Below are 21,624 nucleotides of genomic sequence, written 5' to 3'. Positions count from 1 at the left end.
TCGGAAACGGAGAGGCAAGACTCATCCTGGGAAGGCTCCGGTGCAATCCTCCGAATTACTCACTCCCGCCCGGGCTCTGATAGGGATGGCAGGTGCCCAGACCGACACAGAGACGGAGCTACAGAATCTGGACAAAGAACTGTCTGGTCTGGAAGGGGACCGCTGAGAGGTATCGTTTGTTAAAGCAACAGTTAGACATGAAGACAGAAGAGTTAGATATCCTCCAGGCTAAACTCCAACAGAGCTCCTTCCATAAGCAACAGGAGGAGCTGGAGAGGCTGCGCAGGACCATCGAGGAGTGTGAGGGAGACCCTGCGCAGTAGTAAGGAGGTCCAGAAGAAGGCAGAGGAGAAGTACAAGGTGTTGGAGAACAAGATGAAGAATGCGGAGGCAGAGAGAGAGAAGGAACTGAAAGCTGCTCAACAGAAGCTAAACTCTGCTAAAACCAAGGCTGATGCGTTCAGTAAGAAACTCAGGGAGAGACAACAGGAGGCTGAGTCCCTGGTCCTAGAGGTGGAGGAGTTGAAGAGAGAGCAGGCTGGCAAGCACCACGGCAATGCGGACGCCCTCTCCCGGCGTGATGCCTTCTTCGCTGCCTTTACCCGACGAGGACGTCGGTCCCGAGGAGGGGGATGTGTGATGTCACGAGAGGCTGTGTCCTGGAGGGACGTTACATCCCCCTGAGGTGGCTGCAAACCCAGACAGCTATGGCTCCATCTGCTGGTATGGTCGGGGAACTCCACCCCTCTATGGCCAATCTTCCCACGCAGCTGAAACAAATGAGGAGCTGATGAGCTGAAGGTTTGGGAAGGGAAGAGACACAGTCTCCAACCTGGGCTCTCTGGAGGACAAGAGTGCTGCACGTCCACTTCCATGAGGAATATAAGGATTTGGAGATACTTACCTTTGGGAAATACTCACCTTTGGATATATGCACCTGTGGAAATACGGGAGAGACATTTGGAAGGACTTTTTGCTGGGTTGGCCACTAGCTGCAACGTGGACTACAGTAAGGCTGGGGAAAAGTTATCTGAGCGAGTGAGAATTATGATTTTGGATGTGGAAGAGACATCCCTGAACTGTTAACCCTTAAAGAGCCACAAGAGAACAGAATTTTGTTATATTTTCGTTAATTTCCCAAGACCTATAATAAAATCCTTGTTTTGTTTGAACCTTGTCTCCTTGCACTACTTGAGCAATCCCGCTGAAAGCTGTGTAGCCTCTCGTGACGTCACAACACATTTTGCAATTCAAAATGGCACTTTTTAAATGCACTGCACACGGTTCTCTGCATAAGACACAACAATCTGACATAAAGTCACATTTTTGCCATTTCAAAACACTGCCATTCAAAATGACACTACATGAGCTATATGGCCAATACATGTGCCACCTGGCCAAACACCTCAATGGTTAATTGTTACCACTTCAATCAGGAAGTAAGCACTATGAAAAGACCACAGGTGAGCACCTTTCGTTTTTCAACAACAATGGAAGATGTTGCAGAGAGAGGAAGAGGAAGAGGAGAATGAGAGGGGGAGGAAGAGTGAGAGGTAGGGGTAGAGCTGGTAGAGGAGTTCATGGCCAAAGAAGACAACTTTCAAATGAAATCAGAGCAACCTTAGTTGATCATGTCATCAACCATGGGCTGACAATGCGAGAGGCTGTACAGAGAGTGCAGCCCAACTTGAGACGTTTTACTGTCGCCTGTGTCATCCAGACATTTAGACTGGAGTACAGGTATGTAACCAACATGTATTTCACACTATGTAGTACACCCCATGTCATAGTGTACAGCTGGGTGACACCTGTTTACTTCATGAATGGCTGATGTCATACACTAACTGCACAGGTTTCCTGTACAATTTACTCTACTGTGGGGAAAATATCTTTAGGCTGCATTGTCCAAGCCCTATATTTTAGTTTTTTAGTTTTTCTAAAGGACTGAGAGACGCAACCATGGTGGAGGAAGGGCTCAAATGTTCACCTGGGTAATGAATAATAATGAAATCAGATTCCGAGAAACTCAAAGCCACATCATCCAAGACAACACCATATTCAACAACATTCAACAAGTCAGTCTGTCCACATTGGCTCGCATTCTCAAGCGAAACCAAATCAGAATGAAACCACTTTATAAGGTGCCGTTTGAGAGAAACTCTCAAAGAAACAAAGAGGTCAGACGAGCATATGTGGATGTAAGTACAATATTGACTGCAGTACACTACACGCAACATTGTTTCCCAGTGTACTGGATGACCCATGTGGGATTGCATGAGCTTCCATTTCCAGTACTCCCTGAAAACAAAGAACAAAAGCAGTCAATATGGTGTCATCCAGTACACTGGGAAATTTTGTTCTTTGTTTTCAGGGAGTACTGGAAATGGATGCTCATGCAATCCCACATGAGTTCATCTTTATAGATGAGGCTGGGTTCAACCTAGCAAAGACCAGAAGAAGGGGGAGAAACGTCATTGGCCACAGAGCCATTATAGATGTTCCTGGCCAACGTGGTGGGAACATCACAATGTGCGCTGCCATCTCCAATATGCATGGTGTCCTCCACCGTCATGCCAACCTTGGACCATAAAACACAGCCCATATTCTCACATTTCTGGACAGACTCCACAACATTCTCATACCACCAGAGCGTGTGAATGATGCAGACCATCAAAGAACCCGGTACGTTGTAGTATGGGACAATGTGAGCTTTCATTGTGCAACCCCAGTCCAAAACTGGTTTGCTGACCACCCACCATTTCTCATGCAATACCTCCCACCATACTCACCATTTCTGAACCCCATAGAATAGTTATTTTCGGCATGGCGGTGGAAGGTATACGACCGGCAGTGTGTGTATCTGCAAATATTTCTGTGCATGTGAACAATCTGAATAATTTTCTACAATTTGAACTATTTTTGTATTATGGCAAAGCATACTAAAGATGACAGTGCTTTTCATTATGTCCAACAGTGTGTAGTTGGTTAGACAAAAATCTGGTAATATGAATGAAGTGTGTGCAATTTCGTGCAAATGTTTGATTTTGATAATGCTATATGTAGTTTTGGTTGCAGTGCTTCATTTTGCAGGATATATGAGGTATTTTGCAGTTTGGGTGTGGTTTTGTGAATTGTGTTAAGTATTTTGATAAAACCAGCCTAGTTTGCAAAATTGTGTTTTAGCAATTGGGAAAAACTGTAATAATAACAACCAACCTTCATTTCAAAACTGCATTTTGTGTTTACTTGTGTTATCTTTGACTAATATTTAAATTTGTTTGATCTGAAACATTTAAGTGTGACAAACATGCAAACAAATAAGAAATCAGGAAGGGGGCAAACACTTTTTCACACCACTGTACATTGATGAGGCTGGATTTAACCTGACAACAGTGAGAAGAAGGGGAAGAAACATTATTGGCCACAGGGCTAATGTCAATGTACCAGGGCAACGTGGGGGTAACATTACCCTTTGTGCTGCCATTACACAGAATGGTGTCCTCCACCACCATGCCAACTTGGGTCCTTACAACACTGACCTCATTCTTACATTTTTAGACAGATTACACAATATTATCACAGCAGAAACCAAAGGGACCAGATGCAATACATTGTCGTCTGGGACAATGTAGCTTTCCATCGTTCTGCTCTGGTCCAAAACTGGTTTCATCAACACCCACAATTTACAGTTCAATACCTTCCAACATACTCCCCCTTCCTAAACCCCATCGAGGAGTTCTTCTCAGCATGGCGGTGGAAGGTTTATGATCTCCGGCCCTATGTCCAAATGGCCCTCATTCAAGCTATGGTGGAAGCATGTGATCAAATTGAAGCAGCATCCATACAAGGGTGGATTCGTCACTCCAAAATATTCTTCCCACGTTGCCTTGCAAATGAAAATATAGCCTGTGATGTTGACGAGGCCCTGTGGCCAGATCCAGCTAGGCGGAGAGATGTTTAGGTTATTTTTCTTTTTTATTCGGTTCTGAACTGGATATGCAATTTATGTTCCAGTATTACTGTAAGCTTACAGTACAATGGTATGTTCAGTAATACTGTATGAAAACTGGAAAATGTTTTGTTATGAATGTTTTGTTGAAATGTTCAGAATTGACTGACTTGAGTACATGAAAATAAATACATATTTTCATTAGTCTGCACAATTGGTGTCATGTGGTGTTGGTGAATTTATTTTGACACTTTCTCTGTGTAAATGCTAAAAGTGTTTTAGGTTGAGCACAGGAGTGTTTAACTGATTCAAACAGAATCAGACCATATGATGGTTGGGTTTGTGTTATGACAACAAAATAAGGTTTTTATAAGACATTGTATAGTTTTGACAAAAGTGTTCCATTTTGCAAATGATCTGAGGTGATGTGCTACTTTGGTGTAGTGTTCAAAATTGTGCTTAAGCAATTGAAAAAAACTGTAACATATCCAACATGTCACGTTAGACTAAATGCTAGACTTAATTACTACTATTTTTCATACATGTTCACACATTTCTGTATCGTATCAAATTGAAGGTTAGGAAAAGGCAAGCATTTTCCCACATTTCTCTTTTTCTGTTGAAAATATACTGGAGTAGGGATACGGTCAGTGATTGCCTTGCTAAAAGAGAGGGCTCAGTCTGGGACTGGGATCAGCATATTTTCCGCTAACTAGTCTTTTCACCGTGAACTCCTGCATTCTGGTATTCTCCTTAGATTGCATGTAGACCAACAGCATCCAAGGCACAGGAGGTTGGTGGCACCTTAATTGGGGAGGACGGTCTCGTGGTAATGACTGGAGAATGATCAGTGGAATGGTATCAAATACATCAAACACATGGTTTCCAGGTGTTTGATGCTATTCCATTTGCTCCATTCCGGACATTATTATGAGCCATTCAGCAGCCTCAACTGATCCAAGGGAACCAGGTTTGGTGGATTTAAATGTCACCAATAACACTGTCAAATATGAGCATTATCCTTGTTGACACATATCCATAGACTGTGCAAGGCTTCATACATCAAAGTCAATATTTCATTTCCTCAGCATGCACTTGCTGATTTAGCAATGAGAGTCATTTGAATATCCATCAATACTGAGCCAGTGTGGCTCTAAAGGATTCTTGGACTAACTGCCACAACAGACAACATCCCCTCTTGGCCTGAGCCCCAGATCTATTGGGAGTGATGTATTTGGCCAAATGGAGTATCTGATGAAACTGCCTCCAATGGTCTGGTTCCTCAGCCCTCACCACAGCACAGAGCTATAGGAGACATAGATTAATAAATCATGTTTTGTGATGCTGTTTACCATGTTGCTACTTCTACTTTAAAACCACCCTAAATGCCTAAATCCATGTATATCTAATCTTTCAGATCCACTCCAGACAATCCCAGGGCTTGTTGCTGTGGCCTGGGCTAGCCCTTAAAATGGAGCCGGATGATGTCCAGTGTAAAGTCTCTCTCTCTGGGACACAATCACAGCCTCCTGTTCGGACCCCACTAATCCCAGGAACAAGAGCCTAATCTCGGTTCCTTCACCTTAAACCGTCGGACCAACATACAGGGAATAAAAAAAAACATTTCATTGACATTTCATTGAAAGCTTACATGTCCCCATAGATGTGACCCAGATATGGTGTTCTCACGGCTGCTTAAAAGTCTGTATGCGCCATGTTGTTCCTTTTTGCTCTAGATGCGTTCTGTTCTGCGGTGAAGTCCTGTTATGGTCAGATTCACAGCGATATTTTTTAGTGTAACTATGCACCTCTTGAGCATAGCGGTCTCACAGCAATGTCTGCCAAAAATGGCTGTTCATCAGCAAGAGGACACCTCTGGTACTATGCAAATCAAGTACAGAGAGAGACTCGATAAAAAAAGGTTTTTGATGTCCACGTTTTGTGTGTTTGTAAGTGTACGCCTGTCCTCTCCTCACCCACCAGCATGGTGAACATAGCACTACAGAATAATATTGAACTTATGTGACTACACTACAGGGAATATGTGGAGCTCCGTGTGGTCTTCTCCTAGGAACAGAACTGTCCGTTGTCTCTGGACATGAGATGGACATTAGAGCAAGAGGGGGGATGCAGGGAGGATGGAGGGAGGATAGAGGGAGGGAGGATGGAGGGAGGATGGAGGGAGGATGGAGGGAGGGAGGATGGAGGGAGGATGGAGGGAGGATGGAGGGAGGGAGGATGGAGGGAAGATGGAGGGAGGGAGGAGGGAGGGAGGATGGAGGGAGGATGAAGGGATGATGCAGGGAGGATGGAGGGAGGGAGGATGGAGGGAGGATGGAGGGAGGGAGGATGGAGGGAGGATGGAGGGAGGATGGAGGGAGGGAGGATGGAGGGAGGATGGAGGGAGGGAGGATGGAGGGGAGGATGGAGGGAGGATGGAGGGAGGGAGGATGGAGGGAAGATGGAGGGAGGGAGGATGAAGGGATGATGAAGGGAGGATGGAGGGAGGGAGGATGGAGGGAGGGAGGATGGAGGATGGAGGGAGGATGGAAGGAGGGAGGATGGAGGGAGGGAGGATGGAGGGAGGGAGGATGGAGGGAGGATGGAGGGAGGGCGGAGGGAGGGTGGATGGAGGGGTTTAGACCCACACTGTGAGAGAGAGTGTATGTGTATCGCTCCTCTCACCTTGTAGCAGAGAGGTTGCCGTGGTTACAGTCTCTGGCACACTGTCTTTGCTGTAAATGGACTGCAGGAACTCAGGAACACAGTCATTTTCATCTGTGATGATCACACGCACCTGTTTAATTAGGAGAAAGAAATTTTTGGAGAAAAAACTTTTGGAACTTCTGAGTGTAATGTTTACTGTTAATATTTATTGAGAGAGAGAGAGAGAGAGAGAGAGAGAGAGAGAGAGAGAGAGAGAGAGAGAGAGAGAGAGAGAGAGAGAGAGAGAGAGAGAGAGAGAGAGAGAGAGAGAGAGAGAGAGAGAGAGAGAGAGAGAGAGAGAAAGAGAGCGTGGGAGTAAATTCTTCTCCTCCTCCAGGTAATTTGATAGTTATCTTTAGGCCTTTGATAGATTAATTGTTAAACCTAATTAACTGTCTTACTATGAATTGCTTTGGCGACATTTTTGACCTTTTAGCAGCTCAGCTAATACAATCTATTTAAACTGAGAACAAAGTGAGCTAGAGACACCGAGTAAAATGTGAGTATAGTATAGTTGAAGGTAAAGTGTAATACATTGCAGGGCAGAAAGGTTGAGCTTGGGGTGTGCCAGGGAGCAAGAGTCATTCATATCTGGGCTTCTGAAAGTGTCTGATTGTGCCCAGTCTGGGGAGAGAGCCAGTAATCGTCCCTGGTGTTTATCACAGGAGAGGAAAAGCTGCTTTCAGTAGATTGCCCTTTCACTACTAACAGTCAGAGCCAAACTCTACAGCACTGGGTAAGCAATCCCCCAAGAGGTTCAATAGGGTCAGAAAAAGAAGAAGAAGAAAAAGAAGAAGGGAAGAGATGCTCTGCTGCTGCTATTTCTTCCCCGCTCCTCCTCCTCCTCTGCCCTTCCTCTCCTCTGAAAGAGAAACAGTGAGGTAACAGGGGATTACAGCATCCTCACTGTAATTCACACTGATACACCAGTCATGGAGAGAGAGAAAACACATAATCCACCAAATCCACACCTTTCCCTCCCTCATTACACCATGCAGTCAGCGCTTAGCGATGTGCTCAAAGGTGTGCGTTCATAAGCGCCTGTTCTTTGTTATCTGCCGTGAGCAGCAGTTACATCCCTATCCAGGCTCGGAGGGACACAAACTTCACCGATTTACATAGAGGCTTGGATTGCTTACCCAGGCCCATTAATAACCTAGCTGGCCACCAGACGGAGACCTCTAGTGTGGTGACTTTGGATCCAGTGAGAGGGCCTCATAATCAATACCAGCAGTGAGACAAAATGCAGCCTTAGCTGCCCCCTGTGACTACTAGGAGAGAACCACTGACATGAAATACAGTGTATTGTAGGGCTAACACGGCAGCCCATGGCCAGAGCACTGCTCTGCTCTACTCTACTATTCATTAGGGGGGTAAGGAGAGCTGCCTGCCTGCATTGACAGCTGTTCTCTTCCAGTCCAGAGCCTGCAGCTAAGGAGCAGAACACTCAGTCAGACTCGGAGTGTTCTTCCGATATCAGAGTTAGAACACTCTCTGAAGAACAAAACAACAAGAACTGGGAAGAACATCAGCTGACCCCCTTTAACACACATCACGACTACTGTACCAAAGCATACAACTGTTTTGTTAGAAGAAGCACAGTAATTTGAGCTCTGCCCATGCAGCTCCCTGAGGAGATGCGAGCCAGCTAGCGGGGAGAGAGAGGGAAGAGGAGAGAGAGCGCTGTGCTGGGCAGTGCAGTGATGAAACAGAGGGTTGAATCTGACGTGAGAGCCAGTCAGCTCTGTTAAGGCTGAGGACCCTGCGGCGTGAAGTGGAGGGGCTGGTCACTGCCTTGTTAGGTAACTAATGGTGCTACAAAGTCTTCGCTGCAGTAGGTGAAACGCCTGGAATCTGCCTGCAAATTAACAAAGCAGATTCAAAGTTCAGGGCCTTTTCACAACTCAGTCTCTTTGGAGGCAGCTTTGACAGTTTGACTGTTTGACTTAATGGATTTACAATTTTGAAGGTATGTGATGAGAGTTCAAAGCTGTGCCCTGTGGCATGTGCAGGCCAGTGAGGGTTAGACAGGGCAGGAGCGTGGGCAGTCGGAGCATGGCACGAGCATGGGCAGCAACCCCCCTCCCCTCCCTCCCGCCTCTCTCTGTATCTTTCTCTCCCTCCTTCCCCTCCCTCTCCCTCCCTTCAGAATATCCCTCCCCCCTCTTTCCCTTCCTCTAGCCTCTCTCTCTCTCTCTCTCTCTCTCTCTCTCTCTCTCTCTCTCTCTCTCTCTCTCTCTCTCTCTCTCTCTCTCTCTCTCTCTCTCTCTCTCTCTCTCCCTCTCTCTCCATCCCTCCCCCTCCCTCCCTCTCTCCGTCCCACCCCCTCCCTCCCTCCCTCCCTCCCTCTTCCACCGCTCCAGGCATTCACTGAGGACTCTCTCTGGACTTAAAGCTCACAGGATTAGACAGATCTTAGGAGCAGCTGCCAGTCTTTTCTCTCTCGCCCTCATGTTAGTTTCCCTCTACTGTTGTGCCTGAGGACAGGAAAGACCAGTGGATGGCTGAGCAGTGAAGATGTCTGTCTTTCTGCTGACGTTAACTAGGCATGATGCTCGCGTTGAGGCGGGGCACCACAGAAGAGAAACACTGGGAGCCATTCTTTAGTGTCTCCCCCAGTTCCCCAGCACAGAGACAACAAACTAGACCACCCAACATCATACATGTTCCCATTCCTTTTGTTCATGTAGCCATTGCCCATGTCTTCTCTCTGTTCAAGCATCTTCGCATCTCTATTAATTGATATTCCTAATCAGAATGATAACCTAGCGAACCCTGTGAGAGGTGTTACATTCAGTGTGTTTGTGTGTGTGTGAGAGAGTGTGAGAGAGAGAGAGAGACAGAGAGGGTCCAAGACCGGCCTGGACCCACACACACACACACACACACACACACACACACACACACAAATAGAAAGATGCACCATGCAGAGGCTCTTTCAGTTTCAGAACACTTGCAGATGGGACACTGCAGGGATGTTTTCACAAACAGCCCCATTATAACAGATCATGCCTCTCTTATTATGTCCCTCTTCCAATCTTAGATTCCCTTTATCCATCTCTCCCCTATTCCATGTACCCAATGATTCTCAATGATGTACTCTCTCGCCCTCCAACCCCCCCTCCAATTTAAGGGCTTTATTGGCATGGGAAACGTATGTTAACATTGCCAAAGCAAGTGAAGTAGATAGTAAACAAAAATGAAATAAACAATAAATATTAACAGTAAACACTCAGAAGTTCCATAAGAATAAAGACATTTCAAATATCATATTATGTATATATACAGTGTTGTAACAATGTGCAAATAGTTAAAGTACAAATGGGAAAATAAAAAAAACATAAATATGGGTTGTATTACAATGGTGTTTGTTCTTCACTGGTTGCCCTTTTCTTGAGGCAACAGGTCACAAATCTTGCTGCTGTGATGGCACACTGTCATTTTTTACCCAGTCTCTCTCTCTCTCTCTCTCTCTCTCTCTCTCTCTCTCTCTCTCTCTCTCTCTCTCTCTCTCTCTCTCTCTCTCTCTCTCTCTCTCTCTCTCTCTCTCTCTCTCTCTCTCTCTCTCTCTCTCTCTCTCTCTCTCTCTCTCTCTCTCTCTCTCTCTCTCTCTCTCTCAAACACACACACACACAAACACACTGAATGTAATGCCCTCACAGGATTGGCTAGGTTATCATTCTGAATCGACATTGGACCCACCTCAGCAGCACTGCTCAGACTGTCCTGATCCTCGCTGGCCCTAACCATGAGCAGGAAGCTGTGCTGGTCCATCTCAAAGTCTATGGTCCTGGTCAGAGTGACCTCCCCCGTGTCCGCCTGCATGCTGAACAGACTGCTGGGATTGATGAGCAGGCTGTAGCTGATTGGCTGCTTCTGGAAGGACACGGCTGGAGTTGCCAGGAAGCTGCCAGAGAGAAGGGCGGGAAAGGGAATTATTTATTTATTTATTAGGATCCCCATTAGCTTATGCTCATGCAGCAGCTACTCTTCCTGGGGTCCACACACAACAAAACATAATATAGAACATTAATAGACAAGAACAGCTCAAGGACAGAACTACATACTGACAAAACACTGACAAAATGATTAATACATCTAGTGAGAGAAAGCGAGAGAGAGAGAGAGAGAGAGAGAGAGAGAGAGAGAGAGAGAGAGAGAGAGAGAGAGAGAGAGAGAGAGAGAGAGAGAGAGAGAGAGAGAGAGAGAGAGAGAGAGAGAGAGTGAGTGAGTGAGTGAGTGAGTGAGTGAGTGAGTGAGTGAGTGAGTGAGTGAGTGAGTGAGTGAGTGAGTGAGTGAGTGAGTGAGTGAGTGAGTGAGTGAGTGAAAGAAAGAGAGTGTGAGAGAAAGAAAGAGTGTGTGTGAGAGAGAGAAAGCGAAAGAGAGAGAGAGAGAGAAAGCAAGAGAGAGAGAGCGAGAGAGAGAGAGAGAGAGAGAGAGAGTGAGAGAATGATGAACAAATCTAGCAAGGTTATTCAGTTTAGTGATGAGACAGCGAGAGACGGGAGATGTTTTCTGGTTTGTGTAATGTGTACCATAACGCCAATGGCGTTATGTTAAATGTTTTTGATGAGTTCCCTCAGGCGCTCGGCAGGAACAATCACCACAGATATTACTATTTTAACTGATGGGTGAGTGATGTCAGTTCCTGTCAATCAAAATAGAGAAGAGACTGGAGAGAATAGAGGAGGCAAGAGGCCAAAGGTCAAATCCCTTACAGTCACCGTCACAGGCTATAATATAGAGAGAGTGTATGTGTATGTGTGTGTGTGTGTGTGTGTGTGTTTGTGTGTGTGTGTGTGTGTTGTGTGTGTGTGTGTGTGTGACAAACAATCGTTGGTCGTATATTGAATAACTATGTATGCATGATTTATGTGAACTTATGGCTCAATGCATAATGTTTTATGTATGGAAATGTCTGAGTTTGTTTGTGTATGTGCACTGTTAAAGTATGATAATGTGTGCATATCATTGGCAATCGGTACTATGTTTATGTATTCAAATGATTTGTGAATACTAGTGAATTATTTTCATGCCAACTTGTTTTTTTAAACAATGACCTTCACAACTTATGGTTTTACATTATGTACAGTGAGGGAAAAAAGTATAACATTTTTGACATGCGTTTTTCTGGATTTTTTTGTTGTTATTCTGTCTCTCACTGTTCAAATAAACCTACCATTGAAATTATAGACTGATCATTTCTTTGTCAGTGGGCAAACGTACAAAATCAGCAGGGGATCAAATACTTTTTTCCCTCACTGTATGTGTATGTGTATGTGTGTGACTGTCCGTGTTTGTGTGCATGTGTGCAATTTTTTGCATACATGGTACTTTTATATACAGAAATCACATTAATACATTACCAAACATAAGTTCTTTAATCCCACCCTTCCGCCACTCTCAGCCCATCCCACCTATCACCATAGACCACCCTCGTTTGGTTTCCATATATATATATTTTTGTTGGTATTTTACCCCCTTTTTCGATCTTGTCTCATCGCTGCAAATCCCCAACGGGCTCGGGAGACAAAGGTCGAGTCATGCGTCCTCCGGAACATGACCCGCCAAAACACGCTTCTTAACACCCGTCTGCTTAACCCGGAAGCCAGCCACACCATTGTGTCAGAGGAAACACTGTTCAACTGACGACCGAGGCCAGCATGCAGGCGCCGAACACCACAAGGAGTCGCTAGAGCGCGATGAGCCAAGTAAAGCCCCCTCGGCCAAACCCTCTCCTAACGACGCTGGGCCAATTATGCGCCGCCCTATGTGACCGATCACGGCCGGTTGTGATACAGCCCGGGAACGAACCCGGGTCTGTAGTGATGCCTCTAGCACTGTGATGCAGTGCCTTAGACCGCTGCCCCACTCGGTAGGCCCGTGCCATATTTTTTCAATTGTGCCGTGATGTTTTACATAAAAGATGAAAACCTTTCCTACGAGTATTATTTGTTTATTTATTGACTGAATATGGCTTTCCAAATCTTCCAACACTGCTATTTGTAAGTGTCACGCCCTGACCTATAGAACTCTAGTTTGTTGAGTCAGGGTGTGGAAATCTATGCTAGAAATTGCTAGGTATTGTATTTCTATGTTTGGCCGGGTGTGATTCCCAATCAGAGACAGCTGTCGCTCGTTGTCTCTGATTGGGGATCATACTTAGGTAGCCCATTGCCTACTGGGTATTGTGGGATCTTGTTCCGGTTAGGCTGGTGTGTATAGCCTTTTGGACATCACGTTACGTTGTTTTCTTGTTTTGGTTTGTATGTTTATTGGGTGAATAAACATGTACGCTTTTCACGCTACACCTTGGTCCGACCCGTCTCTCAACGCTCGTGACAGAAGATCCCACCACAAAAGGACCAAGCAGCGTGCTGAGGCGGAGCGAATAGTTTTGTCACAGGTGGACAAATGGTGGTCATGGGAGGAGATATTCGCTGGGAAAGGACCCTGGGCGAAGGTACAGGCCCGGGTAGGAGAGGACGACAACGCCAACGGGACCAACCGCTGAGGAAGCCCGAGAAGCAACCCCAATAAAAACATGTTGGGGCGCTAGAGGGGTGGTCGGGGATCGAGAGAGAAGAGCCCCGACCACTGCACCCGGTGGGGTTCTAGTTGGAGTCCCTACGACCATGGGAAGAGGAATGGGAACAGTTTTACACTGAATTGAAAAACTTGAAGTGTTGAATCAAGGGATGTTTTTTGTATCAGTTCATAAACCATGTGCCATGGAATCGGTACATTGAAAATCTCTTCCCATTTATTTTGCAACCTGTATGGCGCAGCTGTGAACATTGTTGTCCTCAAATGAAACTGGCATATTTTTCTATTAATGCCAATTCTTTTCAGGCAATTTGTATCTTTATATGGCAGGCAAACAAGTTCCCTACCTTCTCCCTCTTCTGCTTGCCTCCTCCATTTTTATGGTAATACTGCAATCAGTTGGTTATAACTGGATTGAGCAGACATTCCCATACTTTTTCGATAGTTGCATATGTGACATAACTCCACCGTTTCTATTCATATTATCATTAATAATATCATAATTTTTTTATCCATAAAGAATGCTTTTTTATTAAGCAGTATATTTGAGTTTAACCATAATATTTGATGTAATATTTGTTCTATGTGTGCGTTTGTTTGGGTGTGTGTGTGTGTGCCTATGTGTGTGTTTGACTCCGTTCCATTCATTCCATTCCAGCCTATAGCTCCTCTCACCAGCCTCCTCTGCTTTGCATGGGTGTATGTGTGTGTGTGTGTGTATGGAGTACTCACGGCTGTCCCTCTGGTGTGTTCTCAGGTAGTGAGATAGTGAAGGATGTGTTGGAGAACTGTGGTGCTCTGGCTCCTGCTATGACTGACACTACCACTGGGGGACTACGGCTACCCAGCCGGTCAGCAGCCACCACTGTCAACAGGTACTCTTTGTCCCTCTGAAGTGGCAGCCCTGTGGTCCGCACATGACCACTCTTCCTGTCCACCTCGAAACGCCCGTCACCACCTGCAGTTAGGAGACAACAGAGGAGTATATTTTCTAAATATATATTTTCTGACTAGCTAGAGGATGACAGAGTGAGGTCGTGTCAAATGGCAGTTAGCCAGATTTGAACCTATGCTTACATGTACAGTTGGCTGCGGCGTTACCGTTAGACCGGCCAGGCCACGACAACTTTCTTTTCTGTCATTCATTCATGGAACAGAACGTCCGGTATGTTCCATATTAGAGGGATTTATTTATTTAAAAAGTCAAGGTGCTTTTACTGCCTTTAATAAGGACAGCTGCGCAGCAATAATGAACCTTATAAAACACATTGAAAAGAAAGTGCAGATGGATTCTAATATTAGAGTAATTGACGGACAGATTCACATGTGCAATCCCACCCACAGGCACTTTCATTCTGCTGAACTTCCGCAATTGTACACAACATATGACATAAGATAAGACATGTTTATCTTAATGAGATGACAGACATATTAGAAGTATAAAACCATTTATAAAACCATATAAAATCATGTTTTTTTCTCTCTGTCTATTACAATGCTGCCAGTTGATGTACTCAATGAAATTGTACTCAATCCCTGGACAGGAAACACCTACCATCAGACAGGAAGTACTCCACCTCCCCGTTGTTGCCTTCGTCTCCGTCCTGGGCGTGGAGCTTGTAGACCAGTGACCCGGCCAGGGCGTTGGGAGATACCACTGCCAGGTAGGGGGAGGGGACCATGGTCCATTCTGGAACATTGTCATTCACATCAGTCACCGTCAGCTCCACCCGTACCAGGTACCAGTCTGGACCTGTAGAGGAATGGTAGAGATTGGTCCTTTGTAGCGCAGCTGGTAGAGCATGGCGCTTGCAATGTGAGTATAGTGGGTTTGATTCCTGGGACCACCCATATGGAAAATGTATGCACGCATGACTGTAAATCTAAAAAGGGATTACATTTTTAAAAATCCTACCGATCTACACAACCTACATTTTAGAAAATGTTCCAAATTAATTACATTTAAAATAAAGATGTATTGATTGCATACAGTATGTCTTTACACCTCAGATTTAATACTTGGTGGAAGCACCTTTTGGCAGCCATTACAGCTTTGAATCATTTTTAATTAGATTCTACCAACCTTGCACAACTCTTAGGGCAACATACAGTGCCTTGCAAAAGTATTCATCCCCCTTGGCGTTTTTCCTATTTTGTTACATTACAACCTGTAATTTAAATGGATTTTTATTTGGATTTCACGTAATGGACATACACTGGGGCTGATCATGCTAATGACACAGCACCTGGCCATAGGGCTCTGCTCTACCGCCTACAGGGATTACATCATGCTGTCTCTGTCGCTAACAATAACCAAGGATCTGAGGGGGAGAAGCTAGCTGCCTTCAGGCTACATTGATCTTGCAGTGTTGTCATCCATCCAGCACGTCTGACATAGTCTGAGCAATAATGAATGAAGAGAAGCAGAGTTGTCTTTAACTCAATATACAGTATGTTAACCGTAATCTCTCCCTTCCCTTTCAATCATTTACTTACAGTGCCTTGCAAAAGTATTCATCCCCCTTGGTTGTTTTTCCTATTTTGTTGCATTAAAACCTGTAATTTAAATTGATTTTTATTTGGATTTCATGTAATGGACATACACAAAATAGTCCAAATTGGTGAAGTGAAATGAAAAAAATAACTTGTTTCAAAAAATTCCTTTGCTATGAAATCCCTAAATAAGATATGGTGCAACCAATTACCTTTAGAAGTCACATAATTAGTTAAATAAAGTCCACCTGTGTGCAATCTAAGTGTCACATGATCTGTCACATGATCTCAGTGTATATATACACCTGTTCTGAAAGGCCCCAGAGTCTACAACACCACTAAGCAAGGGGCACCACCAAGCAAGCGGCACCATGAAGACCAAGGAGCTCTCCAAACAGGTCAGGGACAAAGTTGTGGAGAAGTACAGATTGGGTTATAAAAAAATATCCGAAACTTTGAACATCCCACAGAGCACCATTAAATCCATTATTAAGAGAGGGCTGCCCACCAAAACTCATGGACCAGACAAGGAGGGCATTAATCAGAGAGGCAACAAAGAGACCAAAGATAACCCTGAAGGAGCTGCAAAGCTCCACAGTGGAGATTGGAGTATCTGTTATAGGACCACTTTAAGCCGTTCACTCCACAGAGCTGGGCTTTACGGAAGAGTGGCCAGAAAAAAGCCATTGCTTAAAGAAAAAAATAAGCAAACATGTTTGGTGTTCGCCAAAAGGCATGTGGGAGACTCCCCAAACATATGGAAGAAGGTACTCTGGTGAGATGAGACTAAAATTGAGCTTTTTGGCCATCAAGGAAAATGCTATGTCTGGCGCAAACCCAACACCTCTCATCACCCCAAGAACACCATCCCCACAGTGAAGCATGGTGGTGGCAGCATCATGCTGTGGGGATGTTTTTCATCAGCAGGGACTGGGAAACTGGTAAGAATTTAAGGGATGATGGATGGCGCTAAATACGGGGAAATTCTTGAGGGAAACCTGTTTCAGTCTTCCAGAGATTTGAGACTGGGACGGAGGTTCACCTTCCAGCAGGACAATGACCCTAAGCATACTGCTAAAGCAACACTTGAGTGGTTTAGAAACCCTAGACCCACTCCAATTTGCATACCGCCCCAACAGATCCACAGATGATGCAATCTCTATCGCACTCCACACTGCCCTTTCCCACCTGGACAAGAGGAACACCTACGTGAGAATGCTATTCATTGACTACAGCTCAGCATTCAACACCATAGTGCCCTCTAAGCTCATCACTAAGCTAAGGATCCTGGGACTAAACACCTCCCTCTGCAACTGGATCCTGGACTTCCTGACGGGCCGCCCCCAGGTGGTAAGGGTAGGTAACAACACATCTGCCACACTGATCCTCAACACGGGGGCCCCCTCAGGGGTGCGTGCTCAGTCCCCTCCTGTACTCTCTGTTCACCCATGACTGCATGGCCAGGCACGACTCCAACACCATCATTAAGTTTGCCGACGACACAACAGTGGTAGGCCTGATCACCGACAACGATGAGACAGCCTATAGGGAGGAGGTCAGAGATCTGGCCGTGTGGTGCCAGGACAACAACCTCTCCCTCAACGTGACCAAGACAAAGGAGATGATTGTGGACTACAGGAAAAAAAAGAGGACTGAGCACGCCCCCATTCTCATCGACGGGGCTGTAGTGGAACAGGTTGAGAGCTTCAAGTTCCTTGGTGTCCACATCACCAACGAACTATCATGGTCCAAGCACACCAAGACAGTCGTGAAGAGGGCACGACAAAGCCTATTCCCCCTCAGGAGACTAAAAAGATTTGGCATGGGTCCTCAGATCCTCAAAAAATTCTACAGCTGCACCATCGAGAGCATCCTGACTGGTTGCATCACCGCCTGGTATGGCAACTGCTTGGCCTCTGACCGCAAGGCACTACAGAGGGTAGTGCGTACGGCCCAGTACATCACTGGGGCAAAGCTCCCTGCCATCCAAGACCTCTATACCAGGCGGTGTCAGAGGAAGGCCCTCAAAATTGTCAAAGACTCCAGCCACCCTAGTCATAGACTGTTCTCTCTGCTACCGCACGGCAAGCGGTACCGGAGTGCCAAGTCTAGGTCCAAAAGACTTCTCAACAGCTTCTACCCACAAGCCATAAGACTCCTGAACAGCTAATCATGGCTACCCGGACTATTTGCACTGCCCCCCACCCCATCCTTTTTACGCTGCTGCTACTCTGTTAAGTATTTATGCATAGTCACTTTAACTCTACCCACATGTACATATTACCTCAACTACCTCAACTAGCCGGTGCCCCCGCACATTGACTCTGCACCGTTACCCCCCCTGTATATATAGCCTCCCTACTGTCACTTTATTTTACTTCTGCTCTTTGTTTTTCTCAACACTTTTTTTTTTTTTTTTTGTTGTTTTATTCTTACTTTTTTTGTTTAAAATAAACGCACTGTTGGTTAAGGGCTGTAAGTAAGCATTTCACTGTAATGTCTGCACTTGTTGTATTCGGCGCATGTGACCAATAAAATTTGATTTGATTTGATTTGATTTGATTTGATTTAAGGGGAAACATTTCAATGTCTTGGAATGGCCTAGTCAAAGCCCAGACCTCAATCCAATTGAGAATCTGTGGTATGACTTAAAGATTGCTGTACACCAGCGGAACCCATCCAACTTGAAGTAGCTGGAGCAGTTTTGCCTTGAAGAATGGGCAAAAATCCCAGTGGCTAGATGTGCCAAGCTTATAGAGACATACCCCAAGAGACTTGCAGCTGTAATTGCTGCAAAAGGTGGCTCCACAAAGTATTGACTTTGGGGGGGTGAATAGTTATGCACGCTCAAGTTTTTAGTTTTTTTGTCTTATTTCTTGTTTGTATCACAATAAAACATATTTTACATCTTCAAAGTGGTAGGCATGTTGTGTATATCAAATGATACAAACTCCCCAAAAATCCATTTTAATTCCAGGTTGTAAGGCAACAAAATAGGAAAAATGCCAATGGGGGTGAATACTTTCGCAAGCCCCTGTATATACCTTGTTTTTGTGAAAATTGCTCAAGCTGGGAATGGGAATCATTGATGGACAGAAATATTCAAACCTTGTCTCTGTATTTCAAACAGATTTAAGTCAGGATGGAGACTGAACTACTCAGGAACACTCAACACCTCTTTAGTCATTCTGGTGTGTCTTTGGCATTAAAATGTGTGTAATTGTCCCGCTGAAAAATAAAACTATCCAAGGGTTAGGTTTTCAGACGTCTAAGACGGGTTTTCCTCTAACTTTTTACCTGTGCTTTGCTACTTTCATATTTATTTTGATCCTAAAAAACTCCCCAGTCCCTGCCGATGACCAGCATACCCATAACATAATGCTGCCACAACAATACTTGAAAACACAACAATCCTTGAAAATACAGAGGATCAACAACATTGCATTCACTCCACATTACTGGCCTGTATAAAAAAGTGACAAGATGGAAGCCTGTATTCAAATAATCCACATCCATTCTTTTTGCAACAGGGCCGTTAAAGGAACATTCTAATTCATATTCATCTCCAGCACCACCCCAAAAACAACATTCAGTATGTGAAAATGGTGTGTTTCTAGGTTTTTAGTAAAAAATATAGAGGAAGATAAATTGTTTCTAATAACATCATCCTGTTTTTTAAAACCAATTATGAGTAGGCATTGCTCATAATTGGTTGATGATGTCATTGGAAACACTATCTTCCTCTATATTTTTTACTACAAAACATAGAAACGCGCCATTTTCACACATGTTGATGTTGGGGTGATGCTGGAGATGATACATATGAAGTTGATTAAAAACATTATAATCTAAGTAATACTGCAAGACAACATGACAAAGAAATTAACTTTTTGGCCAAAATTAAAAACGACAGATTTGGGTCAATCCAAAACAACACAGAGTGAACCCTCTGTATTGTCAAGTATTATGGTGGCAGCATCATGTTATCGGTATGCTTGTCACCTGCAGGGACTGGGGAGCTTGTCAGGCTCAAAATAAATATGAAAGGAGCAAAGCCCAGGTAAAAAGTTAGACGAAAACCCGCCTCAGTCTTCTGAAAACTAAACCCTGGGATAGAGTTTATATTTTTCAGCGGGACAATTAGACACATTTTAATGCCTGAGTAGTCCAGTCTCAGTCATGACTTAAATTTGCTTGAAAATCAGAGACAAGGTTTTTGACAAAAACAATGGATATACAGTACCAGTCAAAAGTTTGGACGCACCTACTCATTAAAGGTAGAAAAATAGTGAAATAACACACATGGAATTATTATGATGGTTTGTGATGAGTCGGACGGCAGAGTGAAGGAAAAGCAGCCAACAAGTGCTCAGCATATGTGGGAACTCTTTCAAGACTGTCGGAAAAGCATTCCGGGTGAAGCTGGTTGAGAGAATGCCAAGAGTGTGCAAAGCTGTCATCAAGGCGAAGGGTGGCTATTTGAAGAATTTCAAATATGAAATATATTTTGATTTGTTTAACACTTTTTTGGTTACTAAATGATTCAATATGTGTTATTTCATAGTTGTGATGTCTTCACTATTATTCTGCAATGTAGAGAATAGTACAAAATAAAGAAAAACCCTTGAATGAGTAGGTGCGTCCAAACTTTTGACTGGTACTGTATGTTGTGCAAAGTGTTGTGCAAAGTTGGTAAAATCTCATTAAATCTGGGGTGTGAAGACATACGCAATCAACACATCTTCATGATTTATTTATTTTATTAAATAGGAATAGTTTCTATAACGTTCTTTCACTTTGACAGTGTGGAGTACGTTGTGTAGATCTATTGGTAAAAAAATCTAATTTAAACCCTTTTTGGCTTTAATTATTTTAAGACAGCAAAATGTGAAGGCTGTGTACTGTAGACTTTCACTAGGCACTGCATTTATTGCTGTTTGTTATTATTATAGAGATGAAGTAACACATTCACAGAGTCCTAACCCAGAGCCTTACTCCTAACCAGAGGGTAATGTGAGTATTCATTGAAAGAAAATACAATGAGGTTTGAGAGATGTTCTATTTTCAGAAACAGAATAACCAAACAATACTTGACAGTATCATAGCACTATCATAACAGGCTATGAGGTACATGAACCAATCACTAAGCTCTGAAAGCCATTAGGCTACATGACAATACAATCATCGGCCATTAGTCCAATTTCACATAAAGCCATGCTAAAGGATGTTAATGTGTTGTAATACCCAAAACTGCACTTGTCACATTTAGATGGTACAACGCTTTAGAGCGTTTCAGTCACAATTAGCAAATTATGTGTTGAGTGTTTTTCCTAAATGGATTAACAGAAAACAGTAATCACAATTGAAATCACACACACACACACATGCTTGCACGCACGTGCGCACACACATACTTCCCTATCCCATCTGGACAAGAGTAATACCTATATAAGAATGCTGTTCATTGACTATAGCTCAGCATTCAACACCATAGTACACTCCAAGCTAATCATTAATCTCGGGGCCCTGGGACTGAACCCCGCCCTCTCCAACTGGGTCCTGGACTTCCTGACGGGCCGCCCCCAGGTGGTGAAGATAGGAAACAACACCTCCACTTCGCTGATCCTCAACACAGGGGCCCCACAAGGGTGCGTTCTCAGTCCCTTCCTGTACTCCCTGTTCACCCATGACGGCGTGGCCATGTACACCTCCAACTCAATCATCTAGTTTGCAGACGACACAACAATAGTAGGCCTGATTACCAACAATGACGAGACAGCCTACATGGAGGAGGTGAGGGCCCTGGGAGTGTGGTGCCAGGAAAATAACCTCTCACTCAATGTCAACAAAACAAAGGAGCTGATCGTGAACTTCAGGAAACAGCAGAGGGAGCACGCCCCTATCCACATCAACGGGACCGCAGTGGAGAA

General features: G+C 44.4%; 1 protein-coding gene across 1 annotated transcript in view; it reads right to left on the bottom strand.

The window, feature by feature from the left end:
- LOC121555791 (neural-cadherin) overlaps positions 1 to 21,624 on the bottom strand; it is a gene marked incomplete at its 3' end in the record, with an annotated part of 168,151 nt that overhangs the window by 79,815 nt on the left and 66,712 nt on the right. The window contains exons 2-5 of the mRNA XM_045216060.1: positions 14,757 to 14,954; positions 13,934 to 14,159; positions 10,358 to 10,562; positions 6,635 to 6,746 (exon numbers count right to left, since the gene is read on the bottom strand). Coding sequence (XP_045071995.1) covers positions 6,635 to 6,746; positions 10,358 to 10,562; positions 13,934 to 14,159; positions 14,757 to 14,954 — 741 coding nt within the window. The remainder of the gene's footprint in view (positions 1 to 6,634; positions 6,747 to 10,357; positions 10,563 to 13,933; positions 14,160 to 14,756; positions 14,955 to 21,624) is intronic.

Source organism: Coregonus clupeaformis, unplaced genomic scaffold (genome assembly GCF_020615455.1).
Source record: "Coregonus clupeaformis isolate EN_2021a unplaced genomic scaffold, ASM2061545v1 scaf0590, whole genome shotgun sequence".
NCBI classification, from domain to species: domain Eukaryota; kingdom Metazoa; phylum Chordata; class Actinopteri; order Salmoniformes; family Salmonidae; genus Coregonus; species Coregonus clupeaformis.
The sequence above is the reverse complement of the archived record's forward strand: the minus strand, read 5'-3'. Positions and strand labels throughout refer to the sequence as shown.